Here is a 23,905-nt window from a genome sequence, read left to right as displayed (position 1 = left end):
CATTCTATAAGACTCTAAGTACATAGAGATCCATAATAGGTTGCTAAAAGGTGACTCCAATTTTGGCTGAGGCTTTAAAGTCTGACAGCAGGTGTTGAGTGTCTCCCGGAGTCTAGTCCATTCTGTAGAACTTAACGTGTCACCTGGAAGTTATCAAAGTGTCATGAGGCTGCAGAGGGAGAGAGGGAGAATTTCTCTGGAGAGCGTGCTGTTTGCTCATCTTGGTCAAGTGAGAAATGGGGCTTCATAGAACTTGTTCTCTGGCATTTGGACAGCCCTTGTTTTCTTTCCTTTTAGGATTTATGTATTTATTTATTTTTGGCAACACTGGGTCTTTGTTGCTGTGTACGCACTTTCTCCAGTTGCGATGAGCAACTCTATTTTCTAGATGCCATGCGAGGGCTTCTCGTTGCTCTAGGCTCTTGGTGTCAGTAGTTGTGGCACATGGGCTTAGTTGCCCCAAGGCATGTGGAATCTTCCTGGACCAGGAATTGAACCCGTTCCCTGTGCTGGCAGGCAGACTCTCAACCACTGGACCACCAGACAAGTCCAGCTCTCGTTTTCAAAATGCACCTTTGGAGATGACGTGCTTAGTTTGGGGTTCTGGAGGAGGAGGAGGGATGTATTCTCAGTTGATGAAAAAATGAAGATGAAGTGGAAATAATCTGGATGGAAGGATTGGGTACGAATTAATTTGACTAAAATAACAAAATCCTATTCTAGTGGCAACAAGACAGTATGAAAGTTGACAGTCTAGAGATAGTATGGTGGCTGAAAAATGGCCTTGCGGACCGGGATCTTTACACCTTTATGTCTCCGCTTTCCTAAGGTTTAGTCTTTGTCCTCATAGCCTGACTATGACCTCATAGTCACAAGGTGGCTGCTGTGCCTCCAGGCATTATGCTCGCAATTAAAGAAAGAAGAAGAGGGAAGAACAAATGGCAATTAGGAAGGTATTCAGGTAGCAAGATGATGGTGGTTTTCTAGCTGAGTCTGCACTTTTTAAAAAAGTTAATATTATTTGATTATAATTTAACTATAATAGATTGTAAGTCTTTGAGTCTTGGAAAATGCATAGGCTCATATACATTCAGCATCCTACCACCTTACTCAAGATACTGAGCATTTCCATTACCCCGAAAGTCCCCTCGTGGTTCTCTGAAGTTAACTTTTTCCTACCCCTGGTCCCCAGAAAACTGTTTCCTAGCGCTTATTTTGCTAATACTACTTCATAACCATCAAATATTACACACATTCTTTTGTGTGTATTAAAAAAAATTAAAAGTCCAGGGAACCTCAAAGAAGTTGTTTCTTTTCGCACCTGAAAAATTGAGGGCAATATCACACCGCCCTCCTGGCTTTTGGGGACATGACTTAGATCTCTGGGTGGGGCTTTGGGAGAACCAATGCCCGGCCCTTGGGTAGGTGCTGGGTTTCAGGGACGCATCTGTACCGTACCTCCCCACCCAGGGAGCTGCAGTCTAGGTACAGAGACCATCCTGTCTAGTGCTTTTTATCTTGTTCTTTACCAAATATAATCATGTCATTTTAGTTCACGACTGGAGCCAGTATTAAAAGGCAAGTGGTGAATCCATACTCTAAACTGATGTCAGGGAGGAGGCAGGAACCACGAGGCTTTACAGCAGTTCTCCTTTCTGTGTGAACTCTGTGCCTCCTCTGTGTGCATAAATGGCCTTGCCTCTCAGTCTGCACCAGCTGTGTCGGGTCCTGAGCCAGGGCTTCCTCAGCCTCCGTGTTTCCTGAGCCTCTCTGGGAGGTGCTCCATCCCTTTACAGTCCGTGACTTCTCTGAAGAGTCTTCTTCACATTTGGGTCCACTGGACCCAGTTCAAAGCCTGGTACCCAGTAGGTACTCAATAAATTTCAGCTCTGTCTCCGTCTCTCCTGGCACACGCACGCAGACACACATACAAACACAAGTTCATTTACTCTATAAATATGTAAGTTAATGAAAGTTCCCTTATACTTGCCTTGGGGGCTTTAGTTTCTGCTTCCAGGTGAGAGAAATAAAAAATGTGAACTGCTTTACATTTCTTGGGTATAAGTACTATATAAATTTGGGATTATTATTATTATGGTAGATTATTGCAATACTTTGCTTTACGACTTTCATTTTAATTAGGGGAGGTTGACTTCAGACGGCTTAATATCTGGTCTTTGGTCCTGAAGGGAGCAATATGACATTGGCAGGGGCCAGGCCTGGATGACCTAAGAGTAATTTCTCTCCTGATTCTATGACTTGATGCAATAAAACCTCTCAGTTGAAAAAACTTAAAGAAATACACTTGACATACTTCAAATCCTTTCTATAAATTGTTGAAAAGATTTAATATAACCGCCAGTCATAAAATCTTTAATTTGACTTGACCTTCCATGGTCCCAATTCTTACACATGCAGTTTTTATTACTAAAGAGTAAATGATGGATTTCCTGTTATTCGAGGGAATAAAAATGCCCTTCAATCACCTCCTCCTACAACACAGAGATCTGAACATGTTCGGTTCAACTCTAAAAGATAGGAATGATCACAAAATGGATTGTAATCTGGAAGTATTTTGTCTTCTATGAATGCAGGCATCCCTTATTTTTATTATTGTCTTTTAAAAAGCTCTGGCCAAGGATAAGGTTCAGCAAGTTTGGTTTAGGGCAAGATCAATAAAATAAAATTATTTTTCATCAATCCCCATTAGAAAGCCTGAGCTATGCTTTCAATATAAAGAAGTATTTCCCAGCGGGTTGAAGATAAAACTTTTGGCAAAAACAATGAAACAGGGATGTGGCTTAACTAGGACCTTTTGTCTTCATTTGGCATTGTCCTGCATGCACGCTTTGGGGAGGCAGTTGTGTGGTGGAAAGAGCGCTGATTTTGAAGTAGAGCGGAATTTGAAATTAGCTGACCGATCTTAAGAAGATTACTTATCTCTTGGGCTTAGTGGGAAACATTCAAGATGGCCCCATGACTTTCACTTCTTGGTTTTCATACTCTTGTGTAGTTCCTCTGGCACTGAAGAGGGCTGACCTATGTAACCAACAGGATAGTGAGGGATATGTGACTTTCTGAAACTGGGTCATAAAAAGAGACATCGTAACTTCTGCCCTCCACTCTTGTTGATCAGTCATTCTGGGGCAGGTCAGCTGCCGTGTCTTAAGGACACAAGCCACCCTATGCAGAACCTCATGGGGTAAGAAACTGAAGCCTCCTGTCTACTGGCTGGCATCAACCTGCCAGCCACTGTGAGTGACCCACCATCCTGAGTGGATCCCCCAGCTCCGATCAAGCCTTCAGATGACTTGCAACCTGGCCAACATCTTGCCTACAACCTCCTGAGAGATTCTGAACCAGAACCACCCAGCTAAGCTACTGTCAAATTCCCAACCTGCAGAAACTGAAATAGCAAGTGTTTATTGTTGTTTTAAGGTGCTAACGTTTTCAGGTAATTTGTCATGTAGCAATAGATAACACAGAACCTTAGTGTCTCACCCAGCGAAAGGATTCTAGACCAATCCTCTAGGGTTGTTGAAAGTGAAAGTCGCTCACTTGTGTCTGACTCTTTGCGACCCCATGGATTATACAGTCCATGGAATTCTCTAGGCCAGAATACTAGAGTGGGTAACCTTTCCCTTCTCCAAGGGATCTTCCCAACCCAGGGATCAAACCCAGGTCTCCTGCATTGCAGGCAGATTCTTTACCAGCTGAGCCACAAGGGAAGCCCAAGAATACTGGAGTGGGTAGCCTATCCCTTCTCCAGTGGATCTTCCCAACCCAGGAATCGAACCGGGGTCTCCTGTGTTGCAGGTGGATTCTTTACCAACTGAACTATCAGGGAAGCCCTGATAAGGTTGTTAGGATTGAATGAGATGAGACATACAAGCAATCCAGTCCAGTTCCTGGTACGTTAGATGGTTGATATCAGACAATTACCATCACTTGTAATACTTTCAAATCTTTGTAATACGTGTGATGCTTTTTAAAAAATATTATTTCTTTGGCTGTGCTGGGTCTTAGTTGGGGCATATGAGATATTTTAGTTTTGGAATGTGGGCTCTAGTTCCCTGACCAGGGAGCGAACCTGGGCCCCCAGCTTTGGGAGCACCAGAGTCTTAGCCGCTGGACCACTGAGAAAGTCCCTTGTGATACTTTTGATGCACTCTTTCCATCCCCATTGATCACAAGAGTTTTCCCACTACACCGATTGTACCTTTTGAACATTGATCTTCCTTTGCTGAGCCCCCCTCTGCCCCTGTCTTTTGGAGGAAAGAGCATTCATATGCTTAACCTATTGCAAATAAGTTAATGCCTTGACTAACACTTCTGATACACTTCAGATATACTTCTGTTAAAATTTCTTCTTAGACAGTTACTTCACTCTTGCTGAACTTAGCTAGTTTCCTGCTTTTTTTGTTCCAAATTCTGTATGTTTGCTGAAAATGAAGGCTACTGTTCATTCTAAAGGCTGGCGGGTGGAGGGGGATGGAGAAGAGAAAGTTCAGGAGACCTTGCGTTAAATGGGATATTCTGCTACCTCCTCACCAACTTTCTTCCAAAAAAACCTCAAGGCCAGCTTTTGTTTTATTTGTGCTTCATTTGTGTGTTTAAACAGGTAACGAATTCACATGGTTAAAAATAAGAATGTTAGAAAAATAAAATTCCTGAGGAGGTCTCTCTCCCACCTGTTCTCATCCACCCCACTCTGTGCCTCCTCCCCCAGATACAGAACCACCTTTCGTGGTTTTTCATGCATTGTAGAAGCAAATATTATCAATAGCATGTGGCCTTATTTATCCCTTTATTGCAAAAAGGCATTAAGCTCTATGTATCCTCCTCTGTTCCTTCCTCTTCTTCACTTAGCAGAATAGCCTGGAGAGCTTTCCATATCAGTATAGTGAGGGCTTCCATCTCCTTTTCATGGCTGCCTAGTATTCTGCCATATGGATGTACCATACTTTGATTAACCAGATCCATTTTGATGTGTACCTGGGGGTTTCCAGCATGATATTATTGCAAACCGAGCTGCAATGACTGACACTGTGCATCCGTTTCTGAAGCATGCTGTAGGATAAATTCCCGGAAGTGTGATTACGGCTCAAAGGGTAGGTGCACTTTTGAATTGAATAAACAGAGCTAACTGACCTTTACCTAGACTGTGCCACTTTGCATTCCCATCAGCAATGTGTGACAGCCTCTGTTTCGCTTCAGTGTCAACCACGGAGTATATTATAAAGTTAGTTTTCAAAGTTCCCACAGTAATGATGCCTGTGGCTTGGGAATAGGGATATTTATGTTGAAAACTTCAGCTAATTTCTATGATGTGTTTCTTCTCTTACTTATCATCAGGCAGTAATTCATATACCACCTGCTCAGTGGGCAAGGTGTTCAGATACAGGCTGGTGATTACTTGACATGGAAGAGGGGAATAGACCGTGGATGGGGTTGGACTAGGGCTTCACCGATGGCTCAGCAGTAAAGAATTGCCCGCAATGCAGGAGACATAGGAGACGTGGGTTTGATCTCAGGGTCAGGAAGATTCCCTAGAGGAGGGCATGGCAACCCACTCCAGGATTCTTGCCTGGAGAATCCCGTGGGCAGAAGAGCCTGGCGGGCTACATGGGGTCACAGAGAGTCGACATGACTGAAGCGACTGAGCACAAGCACGGGGTTGGACTAAATGTCCTGAGATGCTCTTTCCATCCTAATTATCTGGTCTGATACTCTGTCTCATCCATTGATCTCATCTTCTTTCCTCCCAATAAAACTTACATATTGGAGTCATGTTCTAAAAACATTTGGTAATTGTTTCCTCCAAAGGCGTACTTTGATGTCTTAAGTACGCATCAACATTTCACATACAAGCCCATCGTGGACCTGACTGTATGAGTTTCCTTTTCCTCGGGTGACAGCCAGGCTGGGGGAAGACTTGCCTGGGTGTGGAGCTGAGCCGGGTGATTTTGGCAGTCCCTCCAGGAGACGTGTTTGGGGAAACAATTTCTTTCCTACGAGAAATAGCCCAGCCACCAGAGCAGATCCATTCACTGGCCTTAAGCACTGTCTAAACTCCTTTGAGAATCAACCCAAACACAAATACAGGATGTTTCCTCCTTTGCTTCCCTTCAAAGCTCTTTGCTCCTATTATCTAATCAATCTTCATAGCAGGTTTTGGAAAGGAAGATGGTTTTCCTCCTGTCATGGGGACTGCAAGTCCAGAAGCAGGAGAAGAAGGCGGGTTTCCTGTAACTGTCCTCCCATCGGGGCCTCTGGGAGAGTCCTGCTCTGTGTCGACCTCTACCTTCTCTGTCTCTGGGTGGATGTTTGGGGCTCATAGTCATGTTTTCTAGTCAAGTGGTCCCCAACCTTTTTGGCACCAGGGAGCAGTTTTATGGAAAACCGTTTTTCCGTGAACCAGGGGTGGGGGCAAGGAATGGTTCAGGATGATTCTCATAAGGAATAGGCAACTTAGATCCTCGAATGCACAGTTCCCAGTAGGGTTTGTGCTCCTATGAGAATCTAATGCCGCCCCTGATCTGACAGAGGAGAAGCTCAGGTGGTAATTCGAGTGATGGGGAGTGGCTGCAAATACAGATTAAGCTTCTCTCGCTGGCCTGCTGCTTATCTGTTATGTGGCCCGGTTCCTAACAGGCCATGGACCGGTACCAGTCTGCGGCCTGGGGGTTGGGAACCCCTGACCTACTCCATGAACTGAAGGCCCTCTCCCACTGCCGTTGGCAACTCAACTTTGTGAATTCTGTCTAAATGCTAGTAAGATGACTTTGGGTAAGCATAAGTCTTTGAGGCTCTGTTAGATAGGAATAGTAATCTGCATGGGATAATTGGGAAGATAAAGTGAGATCGTGTACATGAAGGTGCTTGACATATCATAGCCAGGATTCATTGTCAGGGAAAATAACCGACCAACCAAATAAACAAACACCATCATTATCATCATCAACAACAAAATGATTTGATCCAATCAGTTCAGTAGCCCTCAGAAAAACATCCCAGCCAATCAGACAGGACCTTTACAGTCCCTGGCTGTCCCTACTGGGTGAGTCACTGTGCGAAGCAGGGATACAAGGAGTCTGGGCTCTGCAGCTGGCTGGTCTGAGTTCAAAGCTTGGCTCCACCACTTTCTGGGTGGGTGACCTTGGAAAGGTTACTTAACTGCTTTGTGCTCCAGTATCCTTGCCTGTAAAATGGCCATAATAATAGTGACCTGCTTTGTAGGACTCTTGTGAGGATAAATGTGCTAACTCACCCCAGGCACTCAGCTCAGTTCCTGGTACCTGCCCTTGTTGAGCTCCATCACCGTCAGATTTTAGAACTGTGCAAAGTTGGCCCAGCTCCAGGGTAATGCTGTTTCGTGGACTGGTCTTTATTCATAGCATGAAAAATTGCTAAGAAAGGCAGTTAAGATTACTACGAATTAGGACCACAAGAGGAGCCAGGAAGAGGCTTGATTATGTTGTGTAATGCCATCAAATGTAAACTGACTAGTTATGTATCTGTCCTGCAAAGAGCTGGTATGCTCAGATGAAGACCAGTGGGTCATCAGAAGACTCCTTTCAATGTCTTTCATGGGCTTTCAGCTCACAGCACAGCAGTCATGCAAAGGCTGGACAGGAAGCTGGGCTGTAGGATAGCAGAGCAGATCATAAATCAAAGGCATGCTCACTCCTACACAGACGGCGGGAGAGCCTGGTGCCACAGGACATGAAGTCCCCGCTCCCCCAGGAAAATGAAGTATCAAGGATCAACCATCACATCGCTTCTGTCATCAGCTAGTTATAAGGAAAGGTCAGAGAGTTTGGCAAATTCTTACTTGAAAAGAGATCTCTTTGACCCATCTGAAGACTCTCAAAATGGTGAAGGGGATTAATCAAATTGTTTCTGACAAAGACCATGAAAACAAGAGAATTTAATTTGAAAATTAGGAGCATGTGAAAACTAAAAGGCACATTTCGAGCCAAACAATTTGAGGCTATTCTCAGCATTCATATGGATTACGTTATGAAGTCCAGGAGAGGCTGGGGAGCAGGAGGCAGGAACATGATGGTCACCAAGTTATCATGGCTGGGGAATGCATATTAATGGTAATGAAATCACCTAATGTGTGCTGAGTCCTTACAAGGTGCCACAAGGGAAGCCCAAAAATACTGGAGTGGGTAGCCTATCCCTTCTCCAGCAGATCTTCCTAACCCAGGGATCGAACCAGGGTCTCCTGCATTGCAGGCAGATTCTTTACCAACTGAGCTATCAGAGGACCATACTGCGTGTCACATCCAACCTGAAGCACTTTACACATATCAGCTCCTTTAAAATTCTCAAAAACCTCATAGGTACATACGTACTAAATTGCTTTATTCATGTCTGACTTTTTGCGACTCTATGGACTGTAACTCACCAGACTCCTCTGTCCATGGGATTCTCCAGGCAGGAATATTGGAGTGGGTTGCCATGCCCTCCTTCGGGGGATCTTCCCTACCTAGGGATCAAATCTGGATCTCTTATGACTCTCCTGCACTGGCAGGTGAGTCCTTTACCACTAGCACCGCCCTGGGGAGCCACTAGCAACAACCTCATAGGTAGGTACTATTTTTACCTTCATTTCTATTTTATAGAAGATAGAACCAAGACACAGAGACTGACCTGTTAGAAGTCATCCAGGATTTGAATGAAGGTTGTGTGTGACTGGGACCCAACTCCCTGCCCTACCCTGCCCTGCTGCCTTGCTGGTGCCATCATTATGGCGGGATGTGTGTCGCTTGGTGGCTTCGCAATGAGTCTTTTTTGTAATATTTATTTATTTGGACGTGCGGGGTCTTAGTTGCAGCACTCAGGATCTTCCATCTTCATTGCACCTTTCAGGATCTACACGATCTTTTAGTCACTGCATGTGAACTCTTAGTTGTGGCATATGGGATCTAGTTCCCTGACCAGGGATCAAACCTGGGCCCCCTGTGTTGGGGGTTCAGAGTCTTAGCCACTGGACCACCAGGCAAGTCCCTTTGGCGAGGAATCCTGATCATTCACCATTTCTTGATCATTTCCCTTGATCAGGGAAACAAAGCAAGTTGGTGACCAGACCGTTGCATTTTAGGGGGATGCCTCTAAACCTATTAACAGGGAAGAGAGGGTACAGACATCCTCCCCCCTACCTCATCCCCCAACCCATGTGTCTTCCTTCCCCGCCCCTCCTTCCCCCTTCCTTCCTCTTCTTAACTTGTCAGTATGGACAACTTAAAATGCATACTCGTCATCTGCTTTAACCATTATCAGCCATTTTCGACCTCATTTTATCTACCATCATCACTTTTCTTTTTTTTCCTAGAGTATTTTACACTAAATCCCAGAAATCATATCATTTCACCAGTACATACATATGTTTAACAGATAGGGGCTTTTTAAAAAGCATAACCACTATGTCATTATCACACCTAATAAAATGAACAATTAATCCTGAAAACATCATCTAATCTCCAGTCCATATTCAATTTTCCTCTATTATCTTAAAGACTTTTTTTTTTACAATGGATTTGTTCAAACCAGGATCCAAACAAGGGCCATCCATTGTATTTGGCTCTTGAAATTTCAAAGCCTCTCTCTCTCTTTTTAAAATTTATTTGTTTATTTGTCTGCCCTGCTCCAAGGATCCTAGTTCCCCGACCAGGGATCGACCCTGAACCCTCTGCCTTGCAAGGTGGATTCTAAACCACTGGACTGCCGGGGAAGTCCTAACCTTTTTATTTTGGAATAATTTTAGATTTATAAAGAAGTTAAAAAGCTTGTATAAGAGTTCCTGTATATTCCTCACATCATTTTGCTTAATGTTAATCTCTTAGGCAACCGTGGTGCATTTGTCGAAAGTAAATTAACGTGAATATGTTGCTATTAACTAAATCTCAGAGTTAATTAAGATTTCATCATTTTCCCCCCCACTAACATCTTTTTTTTTTTCTGCCCCAGGATCCAATCCAAGATACCATATTGCATTTGGCAAGTCTCTTTAATTTAATCTAAAGTTTGGTCTAATTTAATCACCTCATTTTTTTTCCTTCTCATGCCAGTTATATTGGGAAGAAAGCAGGTTAATTGACCTGGGGAATGTCCTGCATTTGTACTTGGCTGATTGCCTCTGGTGTTTTTAAAAAATATTTATTTTAATTTAATTTATTTATGTCACTTAGTTGTGGTACACAGGATCTAGTTCCCTGACCAGGGATCGAACTCAGGCTCCCTGCAGTAGAAGAGTCTTAACTGGCTCTGGACCACCAGAGAAGTCCACGAATGATTTTTTCCATATTTCTTTATATTGAAGGCAGTTGAACTGAGCTGTAATTTACATCAAGTGAAATCCATCCCTTTTTAAAAACGTATTGATTTTTATTTATTTATTTAGCTGTGGTGAGTCTTAGTTGTGGCACGCAGGATCTTCAATCTTAGTTGCAGCATGTAGAATCTTGCTCCCTGACCAAGGATCGATCCTGGGCACCCTGGATTGAGAGTGCCTGAGTCTTAGCCGCTAGACCACCAGGGGAGTCCTGCTCTCGGATTGTTTAACATGTTCCTCTGTTTCCCATATTTCCTATAAATTCGTGATTAGACGTTGAGGCTTCGTTAGATTGAGGTTCCATGTCTTTTCAAGACAGGGCTTCTTCGTGGATGATGCTGTGTATTTCCCATTGCACCATCTTATGAGGCACATAATGACTGGAGGTCCCACGTTCAGTGATTTTTGGAGGAGTTTTTTGAACCTGCCTCGAATATTTACTTTATTTTCCAACGCACTTTTTCAAAAAAGCCCATTTGCTCTCTTTGGATTAGTATCATTTGCATTAGACAGAGTTTCTTCTTCTTTTTTTAAGTCTTCATTGAATTAATTACAATATTGCTTCTGTTTTATGTTTTGGTTTTTTGGCTGAAACGCATGTGGGATCTTAGCCCCTGACCAGGGGTCAAACCCATATCCCCTGCATTGGAAGGTGAAGTCTTAACCACTGGACCACCTGGGAAATTCCTAGACAGACTTTCTTTCTTTCTTTCTTTTTTTCGCACTGTCTTCTTAAGATGTTTTTCTAACCAGCTGTCACCAGAGGCAGAGTATCAGTGCTAGTCATTCTACCCTGAAGGTTCTCCTCATTGTCAATGGACTTCCCAGGTGGCTCAGTGGTAAAGAATCTGCCTGCCAATGCAGGAGATGCAAGTTCGATCCCTGGGTCAGGAAGATCCCCTGGAGGAGGAACTGGCAACCCATTCCATTATCCTTGCCTGGAAAATTCCATGGACAGAGGAGCCTGGCAGGCTACGTCCATGGGGTCACAGAGTCAGACACGACTGAGCACACACACTGTCAATGGCAAGAAGGCCCTCTTTGAACTGGCATTCAAAGCCTTCATGATGTGTCTGTGCAGTCCAGCTGTTCTGGCCTCTTCTCCTGCCTCGCCCACATCCTCTCTGTTCAGCCCACTTTGCTCCTTCTCCTTCTTTCCCCTTCGGGACACTGCCCCCACTTTCTCTCCATCGAGCTCCTACTCATCTCTCAGTCTTAGCTCTCAAAGGGCTCTTTGGTGACCTGTGACATCTTTAACTCCCATAGGCTGCTCTAGCCATCAGGCCCTCTCTTGGGACTCCCTACACACCCCTTGAAGGTGTCACACTGCTCGTACCTGTGGGTTCACTTATTTGTCTACTCAAGTCCTCTGGGTCCTGGGCACCAAACCATGCACAGTCCATCTTAGCTCATGCAATTTCCCGACACTGTGTATATGGCTTGCTCTGGGATATGTGCATGTAAGGCAGTAAGCAGTGAGAGATGATTCCAGAAGAGTAGTGAGGCCAGTTCATAAAGGGCTTTGAATGCCAGTTCAAAGAGAGTTCAGACTGTGTTCGTAGGCAGTGGGGAGCCACAGCAGGCATTTGAGGGAGAGCAGCTAGGGCAAGGGCTGAGGCCAAGAGGGCCTTTAGCTCTGAGTGTCAGGCTCAAAGTGAGGTCCAATCTAAATCCTTGACACTCTCTGCAAAGTCCTGGAGGGCAATGATATGATCTGCATTCTAGAACTATCTTTACTGAAGGTCACTTAGGGATGAATTGGAGACGAAGTGAGGAAGAGAATCAACAGACATGAAGCTTCCATAGACCTGTGCGTGCGTGCATGCTCAGTTGTGTCTGATTCTTTGCAACCCCGTGAACTGTAGGCCCCAAGTCTCCTCTGTGTGTGCGATTCTCCAGGCAAGAATACTGGAGTGGGTCAATATTTCCTTCTCTAGAGGATCTTCCCAATCCAGGGACTGAATCTGCATCTCCTGCATCTCCTGCATTGCAGTCAGATTCTTTACCTGCTGAGCCATCGTATTATATGTTTGAATGTAAATAGGTATAGATGTTCCGATTGACCCTCGGTGGGAATATTCTTTCCGCCTCACAGAGAGAGAAGGAAACTGAAGTTCAGGGAGGTGAAGAAAGTTGCCTGAGGCACCCTGTAGTCAGTGTGTGAGCTGAGGTTCTGTTGGGCCTGGATGCTCGCTGGAGGGTCAGGAGGCAGCAGTGGAAACATCAGCGAGAGATTCCAGCGAGGCCAAATTGGGGGGGCATCCTGAGCCCCACCCCCACACCAACTGGGGAGCACTGAGGGATGTATACTAGACTCGGGGGCTGCTTCCCCATGGCAGAGCCCCTCTGGGTGGCTCTGTGAAGGGGCCCAGGCCAGCCTGAAAAATGCCCATGCATGGAATCAGACAGCCGCGCAGGCTTTGAAACAAAACGGGTCACTTACTTTGTCCCCCTCCTCCCCATAAGATTTTGATTAAATTGACAGGGTCATCTGGTCACCACCAACGCCTTAGCTTTAATAGTGCCTTAATGTTAAAACCCTTGAAATAATTTTTGGCTCTCCTTAAGCATGAAAAGATTTTCCCTCAAAGCCTTTAATTCTGCACTCATCTATTTTTCCAATCAAAGGCAACTCCATGGCCTTTCATGGTCTTAATTAATGGCTCTGTAATCAGAATTCCACTCCGGTTGCTTTCTCTCCCCACTCCCCCCTTTATCCTGGTTTCTCAATGAAGAGCTTATCTAGAACTTGTCCCGACTTCAAACAGACACTTCATGATAGTAAATTGTAGTGAGGTTTTATCAAGTGGAACAGCCTTTTCCTTCTCTTTCTTTTGGGTCTTGGTATTGGTGCAAAACCTCCTTTAGGGCACATGGTCTGCCTTTCTTTCTGCTTTTCAGCAAAGCATGCCTTCCGAGAAGCATGGGCAAGGTGTTTTTGATTATGTACAACCAAGACCTTATAAGATGTTGGTAAATCCTTATAAGACGTTGGTAGGCTGGTGTTTATGGGGTTATCCGAAGCCTTTTGGTTTAAAGGTTGCACCTGACAGCCCTTTCTGAAGTATTAAACTCAATTTTGGATAGAGATATGAGTAGGAAAGATATCAATCTCTCTTGAAATGAATGTCAAGTTCCTTCTTTGGTCTGGCCATCTGTAGGACCCACCTGGCATTTTCATTTATGGTTTTCTCTTTTTCTTTTCAACTTTTCTTTAAAAAAATGTATTGGACTGTGCTGGGTTTCACAGTTGTGGCATGTGAGATCTTCAACCTTTGTTGCAGCATGTGAGATCTAGTTCCCTGACCAAGGATCGAGCCCAGGCCCCCTGCATTGGAAGTATGGAGTTTTAGCCACCGGACCACCAGAAAAGTCCCTGTTTGTGGTTCTCTCCTTTGCTTTGTCACCTATAAGGAAGGAAGAATACAGAGTAAACAGTTGTGTTGCTCAGGTCCCCAACTTTAATGAATGTCCTCCAGAAACCACCCCTTAAAGGGCAGCTCTGTTCTTGGGGACTTTGGAGAACGAACCAAGCAGTTCACTGATTTACTCATAAGTCCAGCCAATATTTATTAAGCTTAGACTGAGTGTGATGCTGTTAGGTCCAGGGAGACAGAAATGGGTGGGAAACTCCCCTTGTTCTTAGAGTGTGTGGTGTGGGAAATAAAAAACAGGTTAAGAGGTAAGCACGGCAGGTGGAAGTGGGTGTGGACATAGAAGGATCTCTGGGAGCACAGCATGGGTATCAATCCTAGTTGGGGGATTTGGTGAAGAGCTGTGTCCTGAAGAACGCTCACCAGGAGGAGACTGGGTGAGGAGGGAAGAGTGTCTTTGTTCATTTGTGCTGAGATAATACCATGAATTGAGGTGGGTTTACAAGCAACAGAAGCATATTTCTCATGGTTTCTGGAGGCTAGGAAGTCCAAGATTTAGGAGATAGCAGATTTGGTGTCTGGTGAGGCCCTGATTCTTGATTCATAGAGGGTCATCGTCTTGCTGTGTCCTCACATGGCCAAAGAGGGGAGGGAACTCTCTGGGGTCTCTTTATTAGGGCACTAATCCCATTTATGAGGGCTCCACCCTCATGACCTAATCACCTCCCAAAGGCTCCACCTCTAAATACCATCACATTGCTGATGTTCAGTTGCTCAGTCATGTCTGACTCTTTATGCCCCCTTGGACTGCTGCATGCCAGGCTTCCTTCACTTCTCCTAGAGTTTGCTCAAGTTCAGGTTCATTGAGTTGGTGATGCCATCCAACATCTCATCCTCTGTTGCCCTGTTCTCCTCTTGCCATCAATCTTTCCCAGCATCAGGGTCTTTTCCAATGAGTCAGCTCTTTGCATCAGATGGCCAAAGTATTGGAGTTTCAGCTTCAGCAACAGTCTTTCCAATGAATAGTCAGGGTTGATTTCCATTAGGACTGACTGGAGACAAACTAAGACATTTCCTTTCTTCATTTTTTCACCTAGTAATCTCATTAAAGGGGGCTCCCCTGGTGGCTCAGATGGTAAAGAATCTGCCTGCAATGTGGGAGACCCAGATTCGATCCCTGAGTAGGGAAGATCCCCTGGAGGAGGGCATGGCAACCCACTCCAGTATTCTTGCCTGGAGAATCCTCATGGACAGAGAAGCTTGGAGGGCTAGAGTCCATGGGATTGCAAAGAGTTGGACACGACTTAGCACATACACACACACACACACACACACACACACACACAATCTCATTAAGTTTTTAGGGGAGCATTTATTTAGCTGTATCTGTCTTAGTCCACGGTTTCTTTTTATCACCATATTTGACTTGGGCCTTTGGCAGCTGGGCAGACTCCATGTTTTTAAGTGTTTTGTTGTTGCTGTTGTGTTAGTTGCTCACTAGGGAACTGTATTTTAGGTTTTGCTTTTTTTTTTTTTTTTTTTGCTGCACTGCACGGTGGCATGTGGACCGGGGATGGGACCCGCGCTTCCTTGCAGTGGAAGTGTGGAGTCTTAACCACTGGACCACCAGGGAAGACCTAACTTTCACTTTTAATACTACTTTTTCCCCTTTCAAACTTGTGTTTGTTTAAGATCCTGGGCTACTGTGGTAGCCATCTAATTTGCTGTTGTCTTTGTGTGTTTGATTATTTTTTTTTTATTCCTCATAAGAGAACACAGAGAGAGTTGACTTGCTAAAGCCATATGTGAATGTTAACAATGCTGAAAAGACCTAGATGGCTGCGGTTGTCTCCTAAACGTCTGTTTCACTGCCAGTGTTTAGGGAAACCGGTAAGCTTACACTTGTATGTATGCTGAGCAAGGAGGTGTTCCGTTTTATGGGAGTGGGTGGAATTTTACGGGTGTCCAGGTAAAGAAGAAAACAGAGTCAGCATCTTCCATTCTACCCATGCGCTGCTCGTATTTTGCCCCTGGCCAAGTACAGTGAGCTTGGAACAAAACAAAGAAGCCCCTTTGTTGCGACTGTATAGCCACCTTGAGTCAATCCAGCCCGCTCCTGTGCCGGTCTGGGATCTGGAACAGCTGGGAGGGAGGGCTGTTGGAGCAATCAGTATGAAAACCAGCCGGTCTCTACCACTGCTTCCCTGAACTTCTGGGAGAATTACAGGATTTGTGTCCTAGAAGGGGACTGGTGGGGGAGGGGAGATTTCTGTTTTAGATTAACAGGAGGATTTATCATGCCAGAAGGTCAATATTTACCTTGGCTTCAGCTTGATGAGTATTTACTTCTCTGTTCAGTTGGTCTTTTTGCTGACTTCAGCAGAAGCGAATATCTGCTTTTTGTCTGCCCAAGAGGATGCTGACTGATATTTTCTTATCAGAAAGGCCTGGAAACAGTTGCAGAGGAGCCCACTTCTCGAGGGTGTGTGTGTATGTGTGTGTGTTGGGGGGCTTGTCTACTTCCACCAAGAAATCTGATCCCTCTTTGTACAAACAAGCCCGTTTCTAAGGGTCTTTTGAACTTGCAGACCGGCGAGAGAGCACAAAATCACAGACAAATCACTTCTCTCTTCTCCTCATATGAAAAATGGGGAGATTATGAGAAGCCTGATGGTCTGTGTCAGAGTTGTGGTGAGTGGTCAAGGAGTTAAGGGCTCAGTGGCACTCTGATGACCCTTATCTGTCCAGTTTCCATTTTATTGAGGTCCTGGGGGGAGGGGCTAGGTGATGCCCCAAGATTGCCACGGAACTAGGGAGAGGGAGCCAGCAGTACGAGCTGGATACCAACTCCAAGGCTTTAATGCTTGACTTCTTGGACTCTTGGGAACAGTGGCTTCTGCCTCTCGTGAGGCTTTAACACGTATTCAGTGAGTGCCGTGGGCATAGTTTAGATATACAGAGATGAGTACTTGTGTGGAGTGTGAACCAGAGACATGCTGGGGTGGCTAGAATCTGAGGAGTCCCTGGATCTTTCTGAGGACACCAGAAGCCCCTTTATTTCAGGGCTGCTCAAACTTCCCCACTCTTGCCGCCACCCCCAATTATGTTTAATCTTGAAAAATAATGCAAATGGCACATTCTACTCAATGATGTTCCTGTATTTGTTTTAAAATGAAGTTTTGCTTTAAATTATTGACCACAGAGAAAGATATACCAGATTTATCCCAGGCTCCAGATTCTTCTAAGAAAGCTCCCAGCGCTCCTGGGTTATGAGCCCACTTGGGGGTTTGAGAAGGGAAGAGAGGGGCATAGTTTAATTTTAATCCCTCACCAAAGCTCTGCAAATAATAACCATTAACATTTATTGAACATTACAATGCATCAGGCACATGATTCCAAGAACTGTGTGTGAATAATTCACTGAATTATTTTACCAAACCCATACATTGGGTACTGTTATTCTGATTTTACAGATGTAGAAGCTCAGAGAGGTTAAGTAACTTGTCCAAGGTCACACAGCTGGAACCCTTTGGAATTGAACCCTATTACCTGGTGTCCTCTGGAGGTGAGGGAGGGATTAGAATGTGATACTACATATTCCATGTGATACCACACATTCTAAGAATGGAGAATTCTTCTCCACTCTCTTGGCTCCCATGCCCTCTTTGGAGGCGGGGGCGGGTACTGGAAAAGACTTTAGAAACGAGCCAGTCCACTCTTCATTTTCCAAATGAAGGACCAGAGAGGGAAGGGGTTTACTCTAGGTCACCCAGCAAGTCAGCAGGGACACCAGGAGCAGACCTGGGGCTTCTGGGTCTGAGTGACCTGTGATATCACATTTCTTTTCTTGAGTTTTGGCATCTTTGCATTTTTATCCCTTGCCCTCTAAATGGAATCTCCTTTTGTTATCAGAGCATTTGTCCAGACTTCCGGCTGGTTTAAACAAAGCTATTTATTTACTCATGGCGGTGCTGGATCTTCGTTGCTGCTCGTGGCTTTCATTAGTTGCTGCGGGTGGGGGCTCCTCTCTAGTTGCGGTGCATGGGCTTCTCATCGTGGTGGCTTCTCTTGTTGCGGAGCACGGGCTCTAGGCACATGGGCTTAGTTGCTCCGTGGCATGTGGGATCTTCCTGGACTAGGAATTGAATCTGTGTCCTCTGCATTAGCAGGCAGATTCTTAACCACTAGACCACCAGGGAAGTCCATGCTGTTGAAGGAAAAAAAAAAAGTTATTTTAACTCTTCCTAAAAAATAATGTAAGCACCCTGAGGGTGAAAAATATGTTACTTGCTTCTCTTAGAGCATGCACTGCACCCAGCCGAGTGCTGGGCATGCAGAAGTTTCTCAATATACATTCACGGGGCCAGAGTGAACTTTTTGTCTTATAGGTGAAATAGAGGACCAAACTCAACCAACCTCCTTAGTTCTGAAGTTTCTGGGATGTATTAATTCTTTCCCTAAAGCTTTTCATTCTAAAAGAATCTGCAGTTATGGAAGAGTGTTATCCCTTTCTCTCCTTGGTCCCTCTAGCTTAGGTGCCGCCCATGGCACTGGAAAAATGAGTTTAAGATAAAAAGTGAACTCTTGTTCCTCTACTGCAATGCCTACAGAATAAAGCCAATTTATAGCAACATGGAATTCCTCTGGTCTTTAAGGTCTCATTATGCAAGTGAAGGAGGGAGAGGAAGAAGACAGATGCTCACAAATTCCTGGCGGGGGGAGGGATGACCTCATCATTTATTGGGTGTTGGAAAACAGCCCAAGGAACACAGTCCAGATTCCTTTTGGGGGAGGCACTGAACATCCCCTGATAACCCAAATTCTCCAGATCTTTTAGGCCTTGAGAAAGGGATGGAGGGCAAGATGAAGAAAGTGGTCCTCGGTCCAAGTGATGTTTCCCATTAGGGGGCCGTCCACTCGGAGATGGACTCTATGCATCCTTATTCCTAGGTGGAAACTCCGGACTTGGGAAGTGTGGAAGTCCCATTTGAAAGGCTGAGGCATGGGACTTCCCTGGTGGTCCAGTGTTAAGAATCCACCTTCCAATACAGGGGACATGGGTTTGATTCCTAGTCGGGGAATTAAGAGCCCACAAGTGCAGGGCAACTAAGCCCGTGTGCCACAACTAGAGAAGCTCATGTGCCACAAGTAAGACCTGATACAGCCAAGGAAATTAAAAAATAAATCTGCATGCAGGTCAAGAAGCAACAGTTAGAATTGGACATGGAACAACAGACTGGTTCCAAATCGGGAAAGGAATACGTCAAGGCTGTATATTGTCACCCTGCTTATTTAACTTATATGCAGAGTACATCATGAGAAATGCTGGGCTGGATGAAGCACAAGCTGGAATCAAGATTTCTGGGGGAAATATCAATAACCTCAGATATGCAGATGACACCACCCTTATGGCAGAAAGTGAAGAACTAAACAGTGTCTTGATGACAGTGAAAGAGGAGAGTGAAAAAGTGGGCTTAAAGCTCAACATTCAGAAAACTAAGATCATGGCATCCAGTCCCATCACTTCATGGCAAATAGATGGGGAAACAATGAAACAGAGAGAGTAGATTTAAAATCTTATTTATTTTTTTGGGCTCCAAAATCACTGCGGATGGTGACTGCAGCCATGAAATTAAAAGACGTTTGCTCCTTGGAAGAAAAGCTATAACCAACCTAGACAGCATACTAAAAAGCAGAGACATTACTTTACCAACAAAGGTCCATCTAGTCAAAGCTATGGTTTTTCCAGTAGTCATGTATGGGTGTGAGTTGGATTATAAAGAAAGCTGAGCACCAAAGAATTGATGCTTTTGAACTATGGTGTTAGAGAAGACTCTTGAGAGTCCCTTGAACTGCAAGGAGATCCAACCAGTCCATCCTAAAGGAAATCAGTCCTGAATATTCATTGAAAGGACTGATGCTGAAGCTGAAACTTCAATACTTTGGCCACCTGATTCGAAGAACCAACTCATTGGAAAAGACCCTGATCTGGGAAAGATCAAAGGTGGGAGGAGAAGGGGACGACAGAGGATGAGATGGTTGGATGGCATCACTGACATGATGGACATGGGTTTGAGTAGACTCCAGAAGTTGGAGATGGACAGGGAAGCCTGGCGAGCTGCAGTCCATGGGGTCGCCAAGAGTTGAACACGATTGAGTGACTGAACTGAATTGAACTGAAATAGTAAAAAAAGAAAATAAGACAAAAAGCCCAGGCAGGATTCGAGGGAATTGAGTGGATAAGGATGGGCGGTTTAGGGAAAGGGTGAAGAGGACTGGATATGAAATCTTGGGGCTTGTACTCATGAGAGTGTGGTGGTGGTGGTGGTTTAGTCGCTAAGTTGTGTCTGACTCTTGCCATCCCTTGGGCTGTAGCCCACCAAGCTCCTCTGTCCATGGGATTCTCCAGGCGAGAATACTGGAGTGGGTTGCCATTTCCTTCTCCAGAGGATCTTCCCAACCCAGGAATTGAACCCGGGTCTCCTGCATTGCAGGCAGATTCTTTACTGACTGAGCTATGAGGGAAGCCCTCAAGAAGGTACATATGGGAATTGTATATATGGATACACACTGAGATATGTAACAGGAGGGTAAGAGCCATGGAACCTGGGCTTTCCCTCCACATTTTCAACAGCATCTTCCTGTTCTTCTTCTAACAACAACCCCAGAGTTCTTCTATAAAATGGGTCACAGTCCACCAAGCATTTCCATTCTTGATGGCTTCTCTCCAGTCCTACCTGCATTTTAGGAACTAGGAGCTTCCCACTGTTAGCAGGCTTAGAGTCAGCTTCAGGGCCTCTGCCAGCCCCTAGGATGCTGTGGGGAGAACTGGAAAAAGATGTCAACCTGGGGAGTGGGGCACAGGCTGGATTTCAGCTCCCACTGGCCCTTTATGCTGGTACAAGCCCCGAGGGGATAACGTGGTCCAGAAAACACCAACTTGGGGTCAGGCTGGTCTTGGGCTCAGTGTGTGATCTGGGACCCAGTTCTCACACCTGTAAAAGGTGGGATTGTATCACGCCTTCCCCCAGCTCCTTCCCAGATATGATGCTTCACAAATCTGTGAGTCTAGGGACAACTTTGCACCCCATACGGAATGCCTCCTTCCTCAGAAGTATCTTCTTGGCTTAGACAGCTGGCAGGTGACAGAGTCTGGAGGTTAAAATGGGAGATGATTCTGCAGACATCTGGATGCGAAACGATTTAGTTCAAAGAGCCTTGGACAAGGAGCGTGTCTTTCCTGCCTAACGTTTTTGAGCATCAGTTTGTACCTCTGAAAGATGGGACTGGCACCACCTAATACAGACAACCATGTTGTAGGGATTAAAACACACTGCCCAGGAGAGCATGCCAGGAACAGGGTGGGTGCTCCAGAAGGTCTGCGACCTGAAGGTTTGGTTGGGAGGTTTCTAAGGAGCTTGTGTGCAAGGACCCAGGCACAAAGTCTGGCTTTTGGGGCGCGCGGGTCCCGGGACCCCTAGCGGAGCAGGAACACCCTCTCCCCCGACTCGGCCTCCACTGGCGCCTCCTCGGCCCCGGACTGCCGAGGGTTAATGAGAAAGCCCCACGCCCCCTTTGACGGCGCAGAGCCCACCTCGCCGAATTTGAAAAGGCGGCCCTGAGAGGCGTGGGCGCCCCCCAGGCACTTCCAGCTCGGACCCGGGCTCCGCTCGCTCGTCGGCGCGCTAGCTCGGCTCCGGCGGGGGCCGCCGGTGCGCTCCCGACCGTCCTCCCGCCCGGGACTCCGGGTCCCCGCGGGCGGCCGCGCAAGATGAAGCTGGCTCTGCTCCTGCCCTGGGCGTGCTGCTGCCTCTGCGGGTCGGCGTTGGCCACCGGCTTCCTCTACCCCTTCCCGGCCGCGGCCCTGCAGCAGCACGCCTATCCTGACCCGGGCTCCGGCTCCCCCGGCAGCGGCTACGGGGGCCGCCGGTGAGTAGCCGGCGGGTGGGGGGCGGGGGGTGGGGTGAGGGTGCGGGCGGCGGGCCCGGGGGATTTGGGGAAGCCCGGGTCTGGAGGCGCGCGGGGGTGGGGGCTTAGGGGCTGCAGATCATGGGGTTGGGGGGTGGGGGCGCGGGCGGCCGGGGCTGGGGACGCCGGGTGGTTGAGAACAGGGGGCCTGGGGACTCCGGGCGGTCCGGGGCTGGGGGCGCGGAGGTGGAGTCTGGGGCTTGGGAGGGTGGGATTGGGGGCTGGGGGCGCAGGACGGTCGACGACTGGGGGGTGAAGACAAGGGTGATCGCGTGCTAGGGGCACAGACTGTGGGGGCTGAGGGCGCGGGGCCTGGGGACCGGAGGTGCGGGGCTGAGACTGGGGTGGTCTCTGGCCGCGCCCACCCCCCTTCGTTTCCTTGCTCTCCGAACCTTCGCCCCTTCGGCTCCCGAATCCGAGCGAAGGCAGCTCAAACCTGCGGCGGGGGTGCGCGGAGTGGGGCGACCGTGGTTGGCTGGGGCTCGGTGGCCCAGTTCCTGCAAGTTCACCGGCTCACGTGGCTCCGCCGCGCTCACCTGCGCGGCCGCGGCTTTGTGTTGGGGAGCAGGTTCCCGCGACGCCAAGGCCTTGCATCCGGGCCCCCTACTCGCACGCCGGCCGCCAGAGACACCGGAGGGGCGACTCCATCCGGCCTTTGGGGCTGGGCCCGCGGAGCAGCCTGGGCTGCGGCTCCCCAGCCACCGGGGAACGGGGACCCGGCTCGGATCGCAAGAGTCCGCGGCGGCCTGGGAGAGGGAGCTGGGTCCCCGAGCCCGCGGTGCCGGGACCCACCCGCGGCCACCTCCTCTGCCGGCAGGTGGCGCGCTGGCCACCCCAGGACGGTTCGGGCAGCGTCTCCTCAATCCGTGATTGAATCCCCCCAGAAAACGCGTGAGCCCGCGAGTAGAAGTTGCCAAGTCTTTTCGTTTGCGCAACTCGCCGGAATTTAGCCTTTCCCATTTAATAGTAATTACGACTCACACAGCTGTGTTACCGTTCTTGAATACATCCTGCGTTGGTGCCACCCGTCTCTTTTGATCCTAAAACCACCCCAGGGTTAGCGATTAGAGTATAATATTGTCTTTTCTTTAACCGAGGGAACATGGGCTCCGAGAGAGGTCCCCAGGTTCAGTGGCAACTCAGGACGCACCTCCTGTCTTCTTTCTCCAAATCCTGTGCTTTCTAGGGTACCGCGGGGCTTATCGTTTACGCAGCAAGGCAAGAAGCGACAGGTCCCGGTTCTTTTGTGCTCCCTGGTGTTTACCAAGCCTGGCAGGGCGACCAAGGCGAATTCCTGCAGTGCCTTGTATTGAGGAGACCTGGATGCTTTGTGTCGGTACACTGCATGTTTGGTTCAAGCGGTTCTCAGAAGAGCATATAAAAGTACTTCTGGAATATTTTGCATGCAATTTTATTTCCTTCATTTTGTTTGGAAATGCTCCCCCAAGGCTTCTATTAGTACTATTCTCCAAACACCCAGAGTAGTGTGGAAAATGCACACTTGCATAGGAGAATATTTTAAAATCTAAGTTTTTCAAGTTGAAAAATGATATGTTTAAGATCTCTCACTTATGAAAAATTCAATCTATATGTAGATGTATGTGTGTATATATATATATATGTATACAGTTGGTAATAATAATACTGTGTGTGCTCAGTCATGTCTGACTCTTTGCGACTCCATGGACTGTAGCCTGTCAGGCTCCTCTGTCCATGGGATTTTTTCAGGCAAGACTACTGGAGTGGATTGCCATTTCCTCCTCCAGGGGATTTTCCCGACCCAGGGATTGAACCCATTTCTCCTGTGTCTCCTGCTTTGGCAGGTGGATCCTTTACCACTGTGCGACCTGGGGAGCGCATATCAAGTTGGTAGGAAACCATTTTTGGCAGTTTCCCATATGGAGAGACCTGGGCTTGACCAGGTCAGAAGAGAGAGTGAAAGAGAACTCCCATTCCCTCCACCTTCGCCCCCGCTCCGTCTGCTTGTGTCTTGTTTGCATATTTTACAAGGAGCATATACCCGTGTATTACTTTTGTAGTTCAAAAGTGTATGTGTGTGTGTGTGTTGGGGGTGGGGAGGGGAGGTGTAAAAGGCTCCTGCAGCCTGGACTGTGCGTGCTGAGAGGGACCAGATGGGAACTCCATGCAGGGAGCCAGTGAATGGGGGATGTGGGTTCTGGCATTTGGTAGATTGGAACTCGGGGACTTCCAGAGATAATTT

General features: G+C 46.9%; 1 protein-coding gene and 1 long non-coding RNA gene across 3 annotated transcripts in view; one reads left to right on the top strand and one right to left on the bottom strand.

Annotated features, from left to right (window-relative positions):
* Positions 1-17,061: 17,061 nt before the first annotated feature.
* On the bottom strand, positions 17,062-22,506 carry LOC139179756 (uncharacterized). Its single transcript, XR_011564105.1, has 3 exons — positions 22,077-22,506; positions 20,454-20,544; positions 17,062-17,923 (listed from the first exon to the last, which is right to left on the bottom strand). It is a non-coding gene; the product is annotated as an uncharacterized lncRNA (long non-coding RNA).
* The window catches only part of COL26A1 (collagen type XXVI alpha 1 chain), a 164,215-nt gene continuing 161,621 nt past the window's right edge, over positions 21,312-23,905 (top strand). Inside the window, exon 1 of one of the 2 annotated variants that reach the window (XM_019988371.2) lies at positions 21,312-21,645. In XM_019988371.2, the coding sequence (XP_019843930.2) occupies positions 21,488-21,645 (158 nt within the window). In that variant the 5' untranslated portion in view covers positions 21,312-21,487. The remainder of the gene's footprint in view (positions 21,646-23,905) is intronic. The other variant, XM_019988372.2, reaches the window with a different exon arrangement.

Source organism: Bos indicus, chromosome 25 (genome assembly GCF_029378745.1).
Source record: "Bos indicus isolate NIAB-ARS_2022 breed Sahiwal x Tharparkar chromosome 25, NIAB-ARS_B.indTharparkar_mat_pri_1.0, whole genome shotgun sequence".
NCBI classification, from domain to species: domain Eukaryota; kingdom Metazoa; phylum Chordata; class Mammalia; order Artiodactyla; family Bovidae; genus Bos; species Bos indicus.
Note: the sequence above shows the minus strand (reverse complement) of the source record. Positions and strands in the feature narration are given on the sequence as shown.